The sequence below is a fragment of the Filicampus tigris genome, chromosome 5 (genome assembly GCF_054856515.1).
Source record: "Filicampus tigris isolate MCC_2025a chromosome 5, RoL_Ftig_1.0, whole genome shotgun sequence".
Classification (NCBI taxonomy): Eukaryota; Metazoa; Chordata; class Actinopteri; order Syngnathiformes; family Syngnathidae; genus Filicampus; species Filicampus tigris.
In genome coordinates, this window is record NC_141221.1 from 19,885,996 (window position 1) to 19,906,442 (window position 20,447).

The 20,447-nt window shown below is 41.0% G+C and overlaps 1 protein-coding gene across 2 annotated transcripts in view; it reads right to left on the minus strand.

Annotated features, from left to right (window-relative positions):
• The window catches only part of rimbp2b (RIMS binding protein 2b), a 102,200-nt gene that overhangs the window by 59,848 nt on the left and 21,905 nt on the right, over positions 1-20,447 (minus strand). For both annotated transcript variants that reach the window (XM_086029817.1, XM_086029816.1), the window contains exon 3: positions 19,896-20,033. In XM_086029817.1, coding sequence (XP_085885943.1) covers positions 19,896-20,033 — 138 coding nt within the window. The remainder of the gene's footprint in view (positions 1-19,895; positions 20,034-20,447) is intronic.

Sequence of the window (20,447 nt, forward strand, 5' to 3'; positions counted from 1 at the left end):
TGCACTTCAAAGTCTGTAATCTCTTTTATCGTCCCTTGACTCCCTGTATTTGATTTGTGGATATTTGCTCATTTGCTTATGTTTTTTAATGTTTCATTGTGGAGTTTTTACACAGAGTACTTTTTTATTTAACTTCCACAAAAGAAATACCCCCGTATTAACCAAGACTAAAAGTAAACTAATCAAAACTAAACTAAAACAAAGCATTTTCAAAAATATCAACAAAAAGAAACCAAAAAACCTGTTGTGAAAATTAATTAAAACTAACTGTATTTGGATAGACCAAAGTCAAAACAAAACTGGAATGAAAAATCGAAAACTATTACTCCACAGAAACCTGAACCTCAAAACTGTCCAGCAGACATGCTCACGACTCAGCCACTGTGCTGCTCGCACAATTTTTTTTTTTTTATGTATTTCTTTTCCTGCAGTGATATTTTGGCTGATCAGCACCTTGCTTAAAAAAACAAGATGCAAGAAAATTGGTGCAAACTGTGCTGTCAAGATTTCACTAATGATCCCGTGATGTAAAATACATTCATTATTGAAGTTACAACGCACATTTTGGTCACATTATAAAAGCTGTTGTATAAGGTAAGCGTGTCAGATGATGCTCGCTTCTCATTGAGCACATTAGAGGTCGTACAAAAATACTCTGACCACACGCCTTACTATCTTGCTATCATGCTATATCCCATTACAGATAAAACCACAAAAGCAGGATGCTCCATGTAGGCAAGATATGCCGAGCTAATGCAACGTGCGCTCTTCATTGTGTACCAAATGTCAAATTATTAAGTAGCAAAACAGCTCCACCGCTTTTCCTGTACTTACATAATGTACACCAACTCACAATACACATCCTTGGGTGGTGGAAGTCAGTCGTTAAATAAACCTTTTCTATTCAAAATCCACAGATAGAAGCCAACATTTCACATAGTGCTTGTGTTGTGAAAATATTTTGATGATTTGATCATTGTATTTATAATTCAAGGCACATTTAAGCCTCTTCAGAACCTGCCGAAAAAACAAGATCACATGGCGCCTGGAATACAATCTTCTATTCACAGTGGAGCGCCGCTGACAACTAAGGGCAGCTCATCCTCTCTTCTTGCGCTGGCCTCCACTGACCTGCCTTCACACTCCAGCAAACCGGGGCGCACGCCAACAGCAACACATGCAGGCATTTACTGACTGCCTAAAACATGACTGCAGCAATTTGGTATGCACACAAATCAGAGCACCACGCTTTCTGCTTTAAAAAGATATGAAGAGGGGATCAGGGCAAAACAGAATACGATGAAAAAGGGGGGAGGGGAAATGAGAGGGAGTGTGATTGGTAACTGGCTGCCATTCCGGCCCGGTGGCCCTGTAGCTGATGTGCAGCGTTGCGTAATGGCTCTGCATGCATTCAGTAAGAAGTAATGCAAACGGCGCTGAAGCACATGTACAGTAGCTGATGAGAGCACTCAGGCCTTGTGGGAAAGCAAAATTATTTCCAAGCGCACATGCATACATGGGATGACGCTGCCATGTTCTGACACAGTGTGCTAAAAATAGCTGTTTTTCAAAACAAGAGCAACAAAAATCAGAATGCCAGTCAAACCCAGATCGGCACAAGGCAGAGCGATCAAGCACCTCTCGGTAGAGAGCCCAGCTATAAAATGATGATATCATGAAATCACACGATAACGTAGCCCACCTGGCACGTGTGTGTGCGCGTATGTACCTTGCCTCACTGGCCTCACATCTGCACACGCACACACGCATCAAATGAATTAAAGCAATTAAGAATCTGCATGAGCAACTTTGCAGATCTGTTATGTAATGCTTGGCCTGTGGGGGTGTGTGATGAGAGATGGCGGCAGACAAGCCTGTTGTGTTTGCTGCTACACATACATGGCCATTAATCACGCTCAGGCTCTTTGCTCTTTTTCTATTTCCAGAGAAGCGAAAGCCTGACGGCGGCCGACCTACGGCACTACAGCGGCATGTGCAGGCCGGACTTCGGCATCACTGCAAATGTCACACAATGTTAGCTTGCCGAATGGCGGGCAGCCTGCAGTGACAGAATCAAGAAAACCTATAAATGGCACCAAATTATTCAAGGCTGCGATGTTGTATGAACGTCTGTTAATCTGATACACTCGAGCAGAAAAAAAACAACAACAAACAAAACAATGATGACCTCTAAGTATGAAAGCCCACGCACTCAAGAGCCACCTTACTTCATGAAAGAATTGGAGGCCCGATGCAAAAAATACACTTGAGGGCTTAGCAAAGCAAAAAACAAATATGGAATATTGGGAATACTGATGAGTACTTGTATAACCAAGCACAGTGGCACAGACAGAACAGGTAGAGTAGGAGATATAAACAGATATGATGTCTTTGGGAGCAACATAAAATAATGCATCTCTTCCCCTCACTCTTCCTCTCTCCTCTGTGCAAGAGAAGATTTCTGCAGGGTGTGCTGGAGTGTGAGTCATCATCAGTGCACACAGAGAAAAAAAAGGAGAGTCATTCTTTAAGTGGAGGCCTTATGGTAGCAATGCAGCACACAAATACTATACACCCTGCCTTTAAAAAATTCATTATGGTTCAATTCCAACACAGATTAGAAAAAAAAGCAGCACAAGGACACCTTGCTGGTTCAAATATATGTACCGGTAGTCAAGTGTTATGTAACAGTCAGTCAGCACAACTGCTCCAAGCATAACGTATGACTGTGGCATCAGGCATGACTGTGTTGGGCCAATGTGTAGCATTTGAATAATAAGTGACTCTTTAATATGCTGGTTATCTCTACAATGTTATCAACTCAATAGGCCTCGCTGCATTTAAAGGAGACGTATTTAATCCGGCTGCGGCGAGGCTTCCATACCAAGTTGAGTGTTTCGTTCCAAATGGGGGGGGGGGGCCAAAATAGACGATTACCTAGACGGAAAAAATGGGTTTTTCGACTATGCTTAGTCCTACTGGTATCTCCCTCACACAGCCACTTTGGTGTCCTTGCATTACTAGATTGGAGTAATATCGCTTAATGTTTTGATGTTATGACGTATTTTTCTGTCATGTTTGTAAATGTTACTGTACATAGCAAATATTTCACTGAAGCTTGATTTGAAGAAAATGGTGAATTGAATCGAAATCACAATATCGGTCAGAAAATCTACAATTGATTATATTCCTAAAATTGTTCAGCCAAATGGCTTTGACTTCTCTTTTCATTGAAAGAGGGGCCAGGGGGTCGGAAATCGGATTTTTTTCACGATGTATTATTATTATTATCATTATAACTATCATGCATGCAAACAACTGTTATTCAAAACCCTCTTTCGGATAAAAGCCTCAGACTCAGTATCACGAGCGTCAATACTCAATACTTTAAATTAATTCCACACAAATGACACAATTTGTAAACATTTACTCATTGATAGACATCACACCATTAATGCTGAAAAGTGCACTACCTTGAAAAGATCTCCTGGCACTGGATGGCAATCTAAAGGCAGCAAATTATGATGTCTTAAAGTTGTCATCTTGCATATTCAAACAACCAATAGCCATGTTCTGTAAACATTGCAAATGCATAACTGTGGAAGGTCGGGTTAGCAGACTGACCTGCGTGAAGTTTCAACCTGTTCATGCTCTTTATCAGTACTGTCGCAACAAAATCTGGGCCCTCATACTTTAATGTCATGAATGGTTGATGAACGTCAGGGTGCGGACGGTACCTCCCTGTTTGCACTCCACATGCATTCTTCACTCAGCAAAAGCCAACCACTACCTGACATTACACTTGTCACAAATCACACATACCAGGCCGGTCCTGTTACTGCAAACCTCTAAACTGCTTCATTATTACAGATACACTATACATACAGCACTTGAATGCTCAACGTTATTGAACTGATTGTTATTTTGTGTTTCTTCCAGAGTTCCAACTCCGGCACCAGAAATCAATTCAATTCAAAAGCGTGTTTCACAAATTTTCAAGAGACTGAAGACAAAGACCAAAACATATCTTACTAAAGCATATTTACATAAGCAGTTAACAGTAAATGTTTAAATGAAATGATCAATTAACCCAAGCATTGTTATCATAGTCCAAAAGTTATTTTGCTGTTACCTTCTCCCACACAGAGACGGTGCAAGACTGAAAGACAAGTTCCCTCATATCCACACAAGTACAACGGGCAGGTCTTGAGAGGTATGTCCTGGCGGGAGTCAATGTGGTCACAGACGAGGGTCATGCACCACATTAACAGTGTGCAACCGGATCCCCGAGACCAGCTCAAGTCCATGACGCAACCCGAGCCTCCTGATTAAATTACTGCACGCAAAGCACCACTCTCCCAATAAAACGCCATTAAAGACTGGAGCTGATATGCAGTGTTGGAAAGTAAATTAATATGAACTCAAGGCCAGCTCAACACATCACATTATAATCAGGTAAGTGTTTAACAATAGTAGCAAGAGAATGTAAAAATGTTTTGTGTAGCTCCAAGCAAGGTTGTTTTAGTTAACAAAAACTAAGGTAATAACTAAAACTAAAATTGAAAAAACTCAAACTAAAAAAAAAAACTTCTCTTAAAATAACAAAAATAGCTGAAACTACAGTTTATGTTTACAAAACTATCCATCCATTATCCATACTGCTTATCCTCACAAAGGTCGTGGGGCATGCTGGAGCCTACCCCAGCTGTCTTCGGGCAGTAGGCGGGGGACACCCTGAACTGGTTGCCAGTCAATCGCAGGGCACACAGAGACAAACACACATTCGCACTCGCAATCACACCTAGGGCCAATTTAGAGTGTCCACTTAACCTACCGTGCATGTTTTTGCAATGTGAGAGGAAACTGGAGTACCTGGAGAAAACCCACACAGGCATGGGGAGAACATGCAAACTCCACTCAGGAAGGCCGGGGCCAGATTCAAACTCATGACCCCTGCCCTGTGAGGCGGACGTGCCAACCAGTTGACCACCATGCCGTCCCGTTTACAAAACTAATGAAACCTAATTAAAATCTAAGTGAAAATATCCTTCATTTTCATCTTTTCCAATTGATTTAATGAGTGTTTGTGGGTTGATTTTAAACTGCGGCACGGCTGTTAGCCAGAAGGAAAGTCGAACAGTCATCTGCATGCATGCATGCATGCATGGATGGATGGATGGATGGATGGATGGATGGATGGATGGATGGATGGATGGATGGATGGATGGATGGATGGATGGATGGATGGATGGATGGATGGATGGATGGATGGATGGATGGATGGATGGATGGATGGATGGATGGATGGATGGATGGATGGATGGATGGATGGATGGATGGATGGATGGATGGATGGATGGATGGATGGATGGATGGATGGATGGATGGATGGATGGATGGATGGATGGATGGATGGATGGATGGATGGATGGATGGATGGATGGATGGATGGATGGATGGATGGATGGATGGATGGATGGATGGATGGATGGATGGATGGATGGATGGATGGATGGATGGATGGATGGATGGATGGATGGATGGATGGATGGATGGATGGATGGATGGATGGATGGATGGATGGATGGATGGATGGATGGATGGATGGATGGATGGATGGATGGATGGATGGATGGATGGATGGATGGATGGATGGATGGATGGATGGATGGATGGATGGATGGATGGATGGATGGATGGATGGATGGATGGATGGATGGATGGATGGATGGATGGATGGATGGATGGATGGATGGATGGATGGATGGATGGATGGATGGATGGATGGATGGATGGATGGATGGATGGATGGATGGATGGATGGATGGATGGATGGATGGATGGATGGATGGATGGATGGATGGATGGATGGATGGATGGATGGATGGATGGATGGATGGATGGATGGATGGATGGATGGATGGGTGGGTGGGTGGGTGGGTGGGTGGGTAGGTAGGTAGGTAGGTAGGTAGATAGATAGATAGATAGATAGATAGATAGATAGATAGTGAGAGAGAGAGAGAGAGAGAGAGAGAGAGAGAGAGAGAGAGAGAGAGAGATAGAATATACATCAAAATAACACTTTCAAGTTGCTCCTTGCCTGGGGCCCTAATCTTCATTGCTCTATTTTCCATAAACATTTATTTTCTACTGTGATTAGCTGGGGATCAGTCCAGAATGTCAGCTGGGATAGGCTCCAGCCCACCTGCAACCCAGGATGGATTTATTGTCTCTGAAATTTAAAACAAAACGAAACAATAACTGTCCCCACCCCCTCCCCGCAGTTAAATACACTAAGGTAAAGAAAAAACCCTAAAAGAGGTAGGCTGTTGTTGCTCGGTGATTTTGCTGGCATTGGCACATTTGTGACTTTGATATAGAGGGGATTCTGAGGTGGCACTAATTTCACAGTCTTAAAATAGCTGAGCTTATTTAAAAATAGTGAAGCGGAGAGATGCCATCTAAGTAAATGACCCAGAAAGGAAAGCTTCCCCTGGTGAACTCCACAGAAACCTCAGAAGTGAGAGCCATCCCACGTCTCACATCTTATAAGCGGCAAGTCACAAGAGAGTAAAATTAAAAGGCAACAATGAGCTCAGAAGAAAGAAAAAAAAAACACTGGACAAAATGTGAACAGAAAGCAACCTTTGGCTTGGACCAAGTGCATCCTAAATGTGCTGCATGTATGAGTGGTCATTTTATCAGTCAGCTAATCTGCCTCCATGAGAAGCTGTCAGACACCATTGGCCTTTCATTCCAGCCAGGCAGCAATCTAATTAAGGTTACTACACTGAGCACAAACGCCCACTTTCTGATTACTGGACAAAGCTTTTAAAACAAAGCAGGTGACTTGATCAAATACGATACACTACAGTTTAATTTATATAGCGCATTTCATAACAGCTAGGGCTGTAACAAAGCACTTTACAATACAATAAATAAAACAAAAACAATAAAAGGCTGTGGTACATGTATTAATAGATATAGCCATGAATAATATATACTATATAAATCAAATATAAATAAATAAAGCCAATAAATTGACATAAAACACTATATACAATTGATATCAAAAGCCAGAGAATAGAAATGTGTCTTCAAACGGGTTTTAAAAATGGACAGAGAGGGGGCTTGCCTCACAACCAATGGGAGGTCATTCCAAAGGGAAGGACCAGCGACAGCGAGGGCTCGATCCCCACTGAGGCTCCTCTTGGTCCTTGGCCCCTCGAGCAGCTCCTGGTCCGCAGACCTGAGGCTGCGGGAAGGTGCGTAGGAGTGGAGGAGCTCGGAGAGGTACGCCGGGGCAAGGCCATTTAATGATTTAAACACAAATAGGAGAATCTTAAATTGAACCCTGAAATGCACTGGGAGCCAGTGAAGGGAGGCCACAATTGGTGTTATGTGCTCGATCTTCCGAGCTCCAGTTAGTAGGCGGGACGTTTGAGGGAGGACTGGCTGACTCCAAAATAAAGTGTATTGCAGTAATCTGGCCAAGATGTAACAAAAGCATGGATGACTGTTTCTAAGTGCTGATGGAAAAGGAGGGGCTTTACCTTAGCCAGCTGTCTAAGGTGACAGAAGCTCGACTTTACAACAGCGCTAATTTGCTGGTCCAATTTAAGATCACTGTCCATTTTAAAACCCAAGTTTGCGACTGTTGGCTTTAGATGTGAAGACAGGGGGCCCAGGTCAACAGGGTGGGATGGAGACGAGCCACTGGGACTGAACACCATAACTTATGTTTTTTTTTCGTTGAAATTGAGGAAATTTAGTGACATCCAGTCTTTGATGTCCTCTCGGCAGGACAAAAGTGGTCTTAAGGAGAAAGCCTCTTTTTTGCATAGCGGGATATAGATTTGACAGTCGTCCGCGTAGCAGTGGAAGGAGATTCCGTGTTTTCTAAGGATGGAACCCAGGGGCAGCAAATACAATGAGAACAGCAATGGCCCCAGTATAGAACCCCGTGGAACACCATACGATGGGGCAGAGCAGGCCTCAGAGGAACCTAGGCTAACAGAAAAAGTCCTGCCAGCTAAATAGGATTCAAACCACTCTAGAGCGCATCCACTAATGCCCACCTGATGTTGCAAGCGAGTCAAAAGAATATTGTGGTCTACCGTATTGAAATCTGCAGTCAAATCCAACAGAACGAGACATACGTGGTCTCCAGTGTCATTTGCCAGGAGGATGTCATTGAAAACACGTAGCAGGGCTGACTCTGTGCTATGCATCTTCTTGAAGCCTGACTGGAAAACTTCCATGAGATTGTGTTTATCCAAGTAAGAGCTTAGCTGTGTGTGCAGCACTTTTTCCAGAATTTTAGACATAAAAGGCAGCTTGGAAATGGGTCTAAAATTTGATAGCACAGCTTGATCAAGGCCAGTTTTTTTCAGCAGGGGTTGCACCACAGCATGCTTAAAATGTTGGCGGACCACACCAGAAGACAGGCTGCTGTTGATAATGGCCAAAACCGATTTTCCAATCGTCGGGACAATCTCCTTAAAGAAGTGTGGAGGAATGGAGTCATAAGGGGAGCCTGATGGTTTCATATGGCAAACCACTTCCTCCAAAAATGTCAATAAAACCGGCTCAAAGGAATCGAACACTGCTGAACAAGGAACTTGCACAGAGGGGTCAAATGTGGTGTTCGAAACAAGAGCCCTAGCTGTAGCAACCTTGTCAATGAAAAATTGCATGAATCTATCGCACATTTCAGGGGACGATTCCGTGCAAGTCGGTTGACGGGGCTTGAGTCAATTGTTTTAAAGCACGTGGATTTTGGCAATTTGCCTGAAACAGACTCGACAAGTGGTCTCTCTTAGACTCTTTCACATTTCTCTGGTAACGACGCCAGCAGTCCTTTAAGATTTGGTAAGAGACCTGCAACCTGTCTTTTTTCCATCTGCGTTCAGCTCTGCGGCATTCCTGTTTAGCTGTGTGAGTGCTTCATAGCTCCATTGTCGAAAACGTGGAGGTGTCACATAAAATACATAATACAAAAAAAGTGCCATGCAGATACAGATGCTGATCTGAATGTTTTTGTGTGTGTGTGTGTGTGTGTGTGTGTGTGTGAGCTCTTTCTACCATTTTCAGGCTGAAGTCATTGATTTCAAAGAAAGTACTGTATTACATATATGATTCATGTGGAGGAAAACTGGCAAGCTTTGAGATCAGCCTTGTTTTGTTGCCATAAAAAAGTGTGCTGTCCCTGTTAACTAATCACAATTAAGATTTGGGGGTTCATTGATTGAATTGAATGGTATAGATGGGCCTCTGTGGATGAATTCCTGTACTCCTGCCGTTGTTTTTCCTTTACTTTTTTATTTTTTGTGGTAGTGGATGGTGCATTTCAGGACTACAGTCAGTCTATTTTGCTCCGATACTTAAAATAACAAACTGTCACCATAAAAGACCGTAAAAACGTCATTAACTATATCCATAACTTTCAAGCAGCATAACACACTTAAACAAAACCTAATTAATAATGATAACAATCATACAAGAAAAAAGAAGTTAAAACATAAAAGGAGATAATCCTTTCATGCTCACTGAACTGAGATCTTGTGACATATGGTACAATGATGATGTACAATGTCACAGGAATTTTGGGCACCTTTTCCCCTAAATTATTGGTCAAATTGAATCGTACGAGTAACAGTGTTTGATTTTAGAGATTCACTGTAAGTACATTTGGTAACCACCTCTTTAAACTGATCTTAGCTCCATAACATTTTAGTGACAGGCATCATAATTGATTTGCATTATGTCAAAACAACACAAGCACTCAATAATTGTCTTTTTTTTTTCATCAAGTAATTAAAGTCAATGAAATAAGTAATTGGTGATCATTTTATCACTTCATCTTCATCAGGAGATAAAGGCACAGGCACGCAAGTTATATATACACAGTATGATTAGTCCATCTCTAAGAGAGAGTGAATCAATATTTATGCACTGACTATGTCCATAAACACCATCGCTCAGCAGTCCAAAAATCAACGTAATGTATCCATATATATATATATATATATATATATATATATACATATACAATACTTTCAAATTAAAGGTTGCCTTGCCCTCTGTTAGTCAGACTAATTTTGGCGAAACATACTCTGTATCATAGTGTAAAAATAATGACAGCTTATCTGACAAAAAGGGATTATAGAAGCTGTCACAGGGGCCAAGAACAAGCTGGATTTTCAGGATCTGGCTCTGTGTGGAGTCACGTACATTATAGATGAAGCAGTGGAGAAGGGGAGTGTTTAGTGTAGCACTATCAGTTACCAGAAGACCAATCTAAATTCCCCCCCCCCCACCATGATCAACCTACAGCGTGTTTCAGTGATGCGGGGGCAGAACAGCAACAAGCTCAATCTTCCCTCTGCCTGCATGCTGCTACAAACTTGGACAAATCAGAATACATTTTAATATGGAAAACTAAAGAACTGTCAAAGAGAATCTCATAACACCATATGATTTTGTCACTTTGCTAACAGGCTTATGAAAGTCAGATGAACACGTTACGATCTTGTTAAAACCGGTTACATTATTAAAAGGGCACATTCATTGTGTGAGGCGGCAAAGCCCGCCTGTAGCAGATTGAAATGTTAATAAGATCAATGCAGTGGCTGCAGATTGAGAAATTAGGCAAAGATTTAGTTCTGGAATCCTGCGTATGGGCAAAAGATGATTTAGTCCCATTGTATCACGCATGCAGTCAAGTAGGTCAAAAGACATCGGATTCTGCAAACCTGTGATAAAGCCATTAAACAGCCTGGGAACTACTATTTTTATTGTAGTGCTTTTGAGTCAAGCATAATAATATGCTTTACAGCAAGTGTCACCAACGTAATCCCCATGGGCACCAGGTAGGCACTCTCATGAGTAGCCCATGGACTTGTTCTTAAAAAAATTTTTTTTTTTTAAAAAACCATCAGTGATGGGACATTGCTGCCAGCCACTGAGGAAAACAGAAAAAGAAAGTAGCCCGTGGACTTGTTCTTAAAAAAAAATTTAAAAAAAAAACGTCAGTGATGTGGGACATTGCTGCCAGCCAGTGAGGAAAACAGAAAAAGAAAAAAGATGGCCAATGTTTAGGGTTGCTTTAAACTGAAAAAGGGCACCATTAAAGTTTAATGTAATTATTGCAACCAGAGGTTGGGGGAGCTAGGACAGAAAACATCTATACTGGAATTTGTGCATGACGTGCGACTACGAGCTGGCCCGGAACTACAAGCAAAAAAGCTAACATGTTGGTTTTTTATTGTTTTGTTTGTACATGACTATTCAATGGAATAATTGAAAGCATAATCAATTCTAAAAGGTTTCGTTTTTGACAGCCATACATGGAACCTTACAATTGTTTGTGAAGTATTTCTTTAAGGAAACTGTTTGTCTATTGGGACTTGATGACATTTTAATTCCAAGGGAATTGCATACATACTTTTTGTTGCAACTCTTTATTAATTTGGTCAATCAGTCTACCGCATAATTTGACTGCTCCCTCAAATGTGTTTTGCAACATTGATTATAGAGAAGAAAAAATAATGGTCATAAGTACAAAGTGCAGATGGGGATGACTAGTGTAAAACTCATCACCTCTATTACTCATAGTGATAACTGTTACCATAATAAACTGATTTTTAGCAAGGAAGCAACAGGTCAGGAGCGTATTGCAAATATAAGTTTAAATATAATTTAAAACAAAGGCAGATTAATCTACTTCTATTTCTTTTCCTTAAAGCGGAAGTCAACCAAAATGCATTTTTTTCAAGAATATGTTCTATGCAAGCCCCCTAGTTGAAAGACACCATTCTGATTAATTTTCGTTTGTGCAATAAGTGTTAATCCACTCGTTTTTAGTCATCTCTGAGCCGATTGGTCGTTGTGAGCAGTTGTGATGTCATTTTCAGTTGACAGAAGCCAAAAAGGCCACCCCCAGAGATGGCTAAAAACGAGTGAATTTTGCTGCTTAATTTATATTCCACAAACGCAAAATTAATCAAAATGCTGTGTTTCAACTAGTGGGCCTGCTGGGAACACATCTTGAAAAAAATATGATTGGGTTGACTTTACTTTAAGTATTATGACACAAAGCTGCTACGTATAACTTAGTGTAAGTGCTAAGTGTAAAAAGGCTAGCACTAATGTATAGGCTGAGACCTCCACTAGAAGTTGTTCAATCTAGATTATTTCCACCTCTGTGCTAAATTTTTGGACCTAGTTGTTTGACCTCTGATTCTATAATGTCAAAGTTCGACAAAAGAGGCAGTCTCAGCCCTATTGTAAGCCACTCTGCACCATCAGCCTGCTCAGTCCCAGAGGGAGGGTGTTCTTCTGCCCTTGAGGGGAACATTGTTCATGCTTTTAATTCCCTGCCACTCGTCTGTGTGATTTCTAGTTGGCAGGGTGGCCTTGTTTTTTATAGCTAAACATGTCACGTTGCATTGGACTATTCATCCGTCCTACAATGTCCCTTCAAGGTGTTTTGCTCGGATTCCATCATTATCTTCATTTTTCTTGCAAACTTTCCAATTTTGTTGGACACTTACGGCTTGTCATTATGACGATTTTTTTTGGTGTTTTGGTTGGAAGTACAGCGGAATCACTGAGGTGGACCGCAACTATTATGGGATGCTGGTCAACCACAGATTTCACACTGAAAATAATGTGATATTAAATGAATAAATGGAGAAGACCAGGTTTCAGGATTAATTGGCAAAAAAATCTGCATTGCTTCCACTGCTATTATAAGGATATGCCGACCGGCCTAGAGGCGATTACTATTTGGTCCGGCTGGACAAAAAGATAGGCGATAAACGAACCGGAAAATTTTAGTAAAATGCCGAGCTCTGATGATTACATTGATGTATGCAAACCCACTTCTATCATTCCTCAGTCCGTCTATTTTCAAAGTTGTCCCGTCATTCGTCAATTGTCAGCAAAACGGGCGCCTGTCAGTGATGTATAGACTGACCGGTCCGTCAGTCTGATGAAATACCCACCTCTGTGTTTTAGCATAGTAGTTATTAAAAACCTCCAGGAATTCAATGTTGTCACGTGATTTTGCCTTTGGGCAAATTACTGTTTAGTGATGAAGTATTAGGAAATCTCCTGTGAAGTTGTGACCAAGTCTGGAAGACTGATATCAATTGGATACTTTAAACAAACAAACACACCAAAAAAGACAGATGAGTGAATCGTGTGGGGAGTCCCTGGGTCAGTCAGCAACATTTGAGCATTAATAAAGAGGGGTAATTAAATTAGTGGATCGGTGGATGCCTGTAGTGCGGGTGCCACACAGCTTTAATTTCATTACAAGTGATGTAAACATGAGGTTGTCGCCCCAGCACAGCAGAACCTCCCACATCAATAAATAAGTACGACACGTACATGTGCACGCAAAAACATGGGATATGGCCCAAACGAGGAAATTTAACTGCCCCATAACGTCAGACGTATTGACATGGTATATTTTATGATCCATTAATGAATGAGATGGAATTGCTGCACAATGTCAATCAGTTGTTCATCTTGTAAGCAAACCACTGTTCAGTAAAAAAGAGATAGATGAGAAACCCTTGTGTGAAAACTACATAGTCCCGCTTAGACCTCTGAATATTAATAAACTCGAATAAATTATTAATCTGGGCAATTATGCTAGCGTACAAAAGAAGAGATGAGATAACGTTAACTCGAGTTGTGTTTGTTCAGAAGAACATTTAAGACCTGACACCGTCTAGACACTGTTTAGCCTGAGAATGACAGATTTTCCCTGTCTGGCTCGTTCATATTTATGATCATTACTAAAATGTGTCTCTGTGATGATTCACACCACCAAACCAAGTGTGGTCTAACTAAATCCGCAGGTTCGACTGTTGACCTGCTCTCTTACATGAATAGCTATGAGGGTAGAAGTTAACCAGGGAGGAATTGTTCACATCCTTTTTAAATTCTGCCTCTTTGACATCGTAGCTGCAGCAAGTGACATGTTCAAGAGGCCGAACGATAATTGGACACTTCTTTAGTGAAAAGTGTGAGAGGAGACAAGCAGAGAAGAAGAGAAGATGTAGTGACTGGAATACCGGTAGTCATCAGTCATCACATTGCAGTAAATATTCTCACTTTGTAAATGAGCTGGATGAAAAGTAAACACTTCTGTGTTCATCAACTCCAGTCTGCCAATTTAACTTCTAAAAGTGTATTCCTTCTTCATCGTATTTTCTGTCTGGAACAGCAACATTGCTGTTTTGAAAATGTCAGGAAGATATTAATGATACGGGGGAAGTTTATGACGGAGAACAGTTCAGGTCCTATGGTGGTCATGTAATCCCAATCTACATGTGAGTTGGAATGTCTCTAGCCAATGCTACCTCAGCCGATTACATAGACGGAACAAAATGGGCTTCCGACTATGCTTGGTCCGACTATTTTTTTCAGGTTTTCCGTCTATTGTTTATCGGCTACAAAATGGGCGTCCGTCATAGACGAATAGGCGGATCGGTCCGTTACACAGGCGTAATGCCCAGCTCTGTGAAAAACACTTCTAGGCAATAGATATGAAACAATCAAATGACATTAAGTAATAGTAAATACAGTGATAACTAAGCTTGCCTTCTTGTGACACACGACGACATTTTCTTACATCCATCCATTATCGAAACCGCTTCTCCTCACAAGGGTCGCGGGCGTACTGGAGCCTATCCCAGCTGTCTTCGGGCAGTAGGCGGGGGACACCCTGAATTGGTTGCCAGCCAATCGCAGGGCACACAGAGACAACCATCCACACTCACAATCACACCTAGGGGCAATTTAGACAGTCCAATCAACTTACCATGCATGTTTTTGGAATGTGGGAGGAAACCGGAGTACCCGGAGAAAACCCACGCAGGCACGGGGAGAACATGCAAACTCCACACAGGGAGGCCGGAGCCGGGATCGAACCCACGACCTCTGAACTGTGAGGCGGACGTGCTAACCAGTCGACCACCGTGCCGCCCCATTTTCTTACACAGTTTCAATATGTAATTGTGTTGCGTTCGTTCTGCACATTGGAATGGCCAGGTGGTGTAAGATTGAATGATTAATGGGTACTTCAACTATTTTATCTTGCAAACCTCTACAGTTTTCCAGAATAACATCTTTTATTTTTCTCAACAACTATCTGTAGGTAACAAAGGGTCACGTTGGACACAAAACTTTCTCAGTTAAGACCATTAAAGTGATACCAGAGGTATACATACTGTAAATAGTAGACAACATAGACTTCATGTAAATGGTACAGACAGCCGTGTAGGAGGAGACCTTTACAAGGTTGTCTCCGTTTTGATGACTGCATCTCCATCATAGAACAACAGAGCTGCAGGCTAATGGTGCTTGCTGAAGACGAGCTTCATGCTCTGTCAGTTTTTCATTACCACTTCACTCAGTCCTCCAGTACGTAGGACTATGCAATATTGGTAATTACTGACAGTACCCCAGTTTTTCAGAGTCCATAATCATCTATTTTTCCACTTCAGGGAACTAATAACATCACCTCCAACCCATCCACCCCCTCCTCAATACTGCTGTTTTGAGCAGCCCATTTCCCTGCTGACTGAGGAGACGAAAAAACACGAACATAACAGCACAGCAAGATGCATTACGCTATCCAAAAGATACTAAGCAACACCAAAAGGTACACTGTACAGGGGTATAGCTTTCTTGGGACAATACAGTACTTCAATCAGAAAAACCTCAATGCTAATCCTCTCAAACTAATACTTGTGAGTGTGTGTGGGTGTGTGTGTGGGGCGGGGGGGTGCGCGTGTGTGTGTGTGTGTGGGTGTGGGTGTGGGTGGGTGGGTGGGGGTGTGCGCGTGTGTGGGGGGGTGTTAAAATTGTGTTCCACCATTATTCCATTACCATTATTTAGTTTTAACCTACCATATTTCAGTCTAAATTCACACCGTGGAGCTTGACCGTGGCTAATTAAGGGCAAGAAGAAACGATGCGGCAATAATGGCATGACAATGCCACAGGGATGGCGCTACACCGGGGCTATGGAGGATTATAGCTCTGTCAGAAATACGTTAAGCCCCTCCAGGATTTTATTTGATACTCTAAAATATAATTATCAATGATTTTCTCAGCAACCCCTATGTATCGGCCCAGCCCCCCTTTAGCCCCGGAAGAGAAAAAATCCTGGAGCCGTCCCTGCAATACCAGAACATTATAGTACTTCCAGTCATCCAATCAGGTTACTTCAGTTTCATCTCGAGGAGCATTCAATCGGATTACGGTATTGTTATGACAAACAGTGTTGGTTTTGTTGACAAAAAATGTTCGTCATGAGTTACAGTCAACAACCTTTTTTCGAACTAAAATGAGACTATAGCTAAATAAAAAATTGTCTGTGAGGACTATGCCTATGACGATTTGAATTGACAGTTTTGTCAATGAATAAAAAAATGAATTGGTTGCCAGCCAATCGCACAACAATTCACACTCACAGTCACACCTCGGGACAATTTAAGGTATTCAATCAAACTACCATGCACATTTTTGGAATGAGGGAGGAAACCAGAGTACTTGGAGAAAATCCACGCAAGCACAGGGAAAACATGCAAACTCCACACAGGAATCCCACGACCTCTGCACGTAACGCGGACATTCTAACCAGTCCTACACCGTTCTGCATACAAGATCCAATCAGAACTACGTTTTTTGGAAGAGGCGGGAAGTGTTGACGAGAACCAATCAGAACGATGTGGTGAAGGAAGTTACATAGCCAGATTGAGATGGGACCTGAAATGTGTGTTCAGAAACACAACCAATTTGAAGAGATAGTTACAGTCCAGTCATCTTGAAATTCATGCACAGGTGAGCATGTAAAGTAATTAAAAATAAAAAAATTTAAAGTTCACTTTGCATAAATAAATCTGCTAGTCCTGTGCTTTTGCTAATACTTCTCTGCATTTGCTTTCAATTAAGGCTCTGATAAATCACTCTGTGGATTGAGGGCTCATATGCACATTATGTACAAGAGATCAAAGTTCACGGGGCACATCTGTGTCACAGTGCCAGACACTAAAGCTTATTATATTAACACATGTATTGGGTTTTCTTCTAATCTAGGTCAGTAATTACAAATGTTACACCCAGTACCACCTAAAAAAAAAATACTTTGCTCTCCAAGTGCCACCATTATAACCATTGCCAGCATTAAAATACAGAAGTATACTAGGCCTAAGTTTCAAAAATTTGGCAAGGGATCCACAGTTTGAACAATAACACTGTGGTTATGTGGTGTATTACAGATAAAAAGATGAACTATACCTAACAATACTTGAAAACAGTTCTAAAAGATTAATTGCAAATGTATTGCACTTAAGTAAATATAAAATAATTAATTTTACAAATGTACTATCATGGATTTAAAAACCTTAATTAAGACACCTTAACATTATGCATTTAATTCAGCGATTTTTTGTTGTTGTTGTTCACATTTGAAAACCGTAGAGGGAACCCACATATGGTGGTACAAGTACCACACTTTGAGAACTTCTGATCTAGGTGAAAGTATTGGCTTTCCGAAGCTGAAGGGAAAGTTTATATATTACCACTTACACCCTTTTTATTTTAGTTGACTAAATCTACTGTAGTTTTTGTTAACTAAAACCCTCTGCCATTTCATCAACTAAAACGAGACTGAAAGGAAAGCAATTTAAATGATAAATGATTGAATGACTAAAAGAAATGACTAAAACTAAAAATGTGAATAAACTGAATCAAAATTTGCTGATGCCCATGATACCTACATAGTCCATCATTCCATAATAGTTGTATCTTAACACTGCAAGGTAAAGATGTATCAGTGAAGTGCAAAGCACTTACTAAGCATCCAGTCTGTCCCTCTGCTGCTTACATACGTAGGTGTGATGTAATACACTACATTATTAACCTCACTTATTTATTCATGCCTTTGTCACTGGAGTTGCCTGTTCTTTCTATGGCGATATGCCGTAGGTGAGGAAAATAAAGGAAAAATGTCTTTTGTGAAATGAATGAGTTCATAGTTGTGGTTTTAAATCATACCACGGCTCATATGATTCAGATTAGTCCATGAAAGAGATGCAGATGAGGCCTGACAAAACGTTGACAAGCTAATCATCAAGTAGTTATATAACAAGCAGGTGGAGAATTTATAAATAAAACTCACACCAGCCTCTTTTTTGCCAACAGTCACAGTGAGTGGTGCTAAGCTCACACCCATACAAGCCACAGCTGGTGCAACGCAAGATGGCTACACTGTAAAAGTTTCAAATATCGGGCTTTGACACTTGTGAAAGTCTTGCAGAAAATGCGTTTCTAAAGCCTAACTTGGGCTGAGAACCAGGGGAAAACATACAAGGATAACATCGATGGAGGTGTGAGCCTTATAGTGGTAATGTCTCTTTCACATGCATTCTTAGAAATAGAACTGGGAAGGAAAAAAATGCTCACACATACAGTTGTTTTTCCATATATGCAGGGGGTCATCATTATTGTGACACTACCTTAAAACCAAAGTAATTAGTTCCATTCTGGCAACTCTCTTTTTGTCCCAACAATGAGTGTAAACAGATTCATATTATCGCAGCACGAGAAGTAGACAAAAACACAAGCATACATTACATACACCACTTTGCAAGTATTACCCTGGGGTCTAATCGATTCTGCTCATTCATATTGAAGCACAGACATCAAGGAACCCGAGAGAATTGCAAGCAGCCTGAACAAAGCCTGATGAGGACAAGGACATGTTGTTTCTGTTTACTGTCCATTGCCCTTCAACAACATGGCCACTGACGTCCCATTCAAATCAACACCACGATGTCACAATGTTAGAATTCGGGCAAAAATTTTCACCGATACATTTTCAACCGATACTGCATAAGAATATAGTGACAGAGAGTACTATCAAAAGAAATAAAGCTCACTGTTTTTCCAATTCTATTTTTCCATCAATAATGATGCACTTTCTATGATTGGTCTTGCAGTGTTCACATCGTGCACAGTAGTTATCTTGAAGCTCCTCCCACCATGGTGTCCACAGCAAGTCCCTTACATAATTTGTTTGTCACAGTTTTCTTTTTTTTTTGTTGCCGGACAAATATCCAGGCTTGAGAAGATTGATCAGTTAGGTGTTGAGAATCGAATCGGTATACAGCTCATGTACTACTACATGACCATTACATGCAGTTTTCACCGTGTAAAACAAGTTCTAATTAAATTCATGTTTGGATTTTCTGAGGCTAAAGCAGGAGTATTTCCCTTGTATACAAATCAATATCCATGATCATGGCAAAATGAGACAATACGAAGCCCAATTAATTTCAAACATGACACTAAGTAGACTAAGTAGATTTTAGACCAGATTTAAGATCAAATCATTAAACAAACCCAAGATGGGATCATGAAGGTGTGACTGTACATAAGTCAACACACAACAAAAGGATGGAAAAATCTAAACGAAAACAGCTTGTTGACGCTTGACTGCGCAGGGAACATTATGTGGAAATAAATGTATAAGATTGCAGAAGCAGCAATCACTTAACAACAATTGCGCTATAACGCAACTGCTTCCGTATTTGAAGTACAATATTTACGTTTGCTGTGTATAGCACTTTGGTAATACAGCAGCAAACCACCCCCTGCGTGTCATTGATTCCTTTTATGGTGACCATGTCAGGACACACCTGTGTAATAATCATGATCTTTAATTATCATTTTTGTGCGTCAAAACTTTAAAAAGTGAAGCAAAAACAGTTATTACATTTCTATTTTTGTTGTGTCAACATTTCCCCTAGGATGGACCCTTGTCCAGCCCGGCATCAACAAGCTTGTATCAACCTCTCATAAAGTGAGCTCACCAGTAAGCTCTGCTTTAGCCTTTGGCTGCTCAGGGTCTCAGGGTTGAAGCTCAGGGCTGCACGGTTCTTCTCTAGAAGACAAAGGTTGTCCAAACGCTGTACACTGGGAAGCTGCAGTGGCACCACCTCATTTCTTAGCTGGACCAGGAGTGGGGAAAAAGGGGACAAAGTTGAAAATAAATCAATAGTTCATTTGTATATTCTCAGGAAATACATTTCTTTATTCTTAGGCTGCTTATCACTGACAAGGTACATTTGTTATTTCCCTAACATGTTTGTTCTTGCTTGAATTCAAATACAGTAAAAGTTCACTGCTGCTGCAACATCCCACTGATGATGAAAAAAAATGCGTAGGTGAGTGTTTGCTAAGAGCCAGCAGGTGGTCTGAGAGGACAAACACATCTAACAGCCACACTCATGCAAACATTCCTTCATTGATGTTTTCAAGGACTGCCTAGAAAGACTGATGTGTCTCTCCTGAAAACAGTTAAAAGTTCACTTTTACAAGTCTGGAAGCAAATTACTGAAACATTTTACTTAACACGGAAAAAA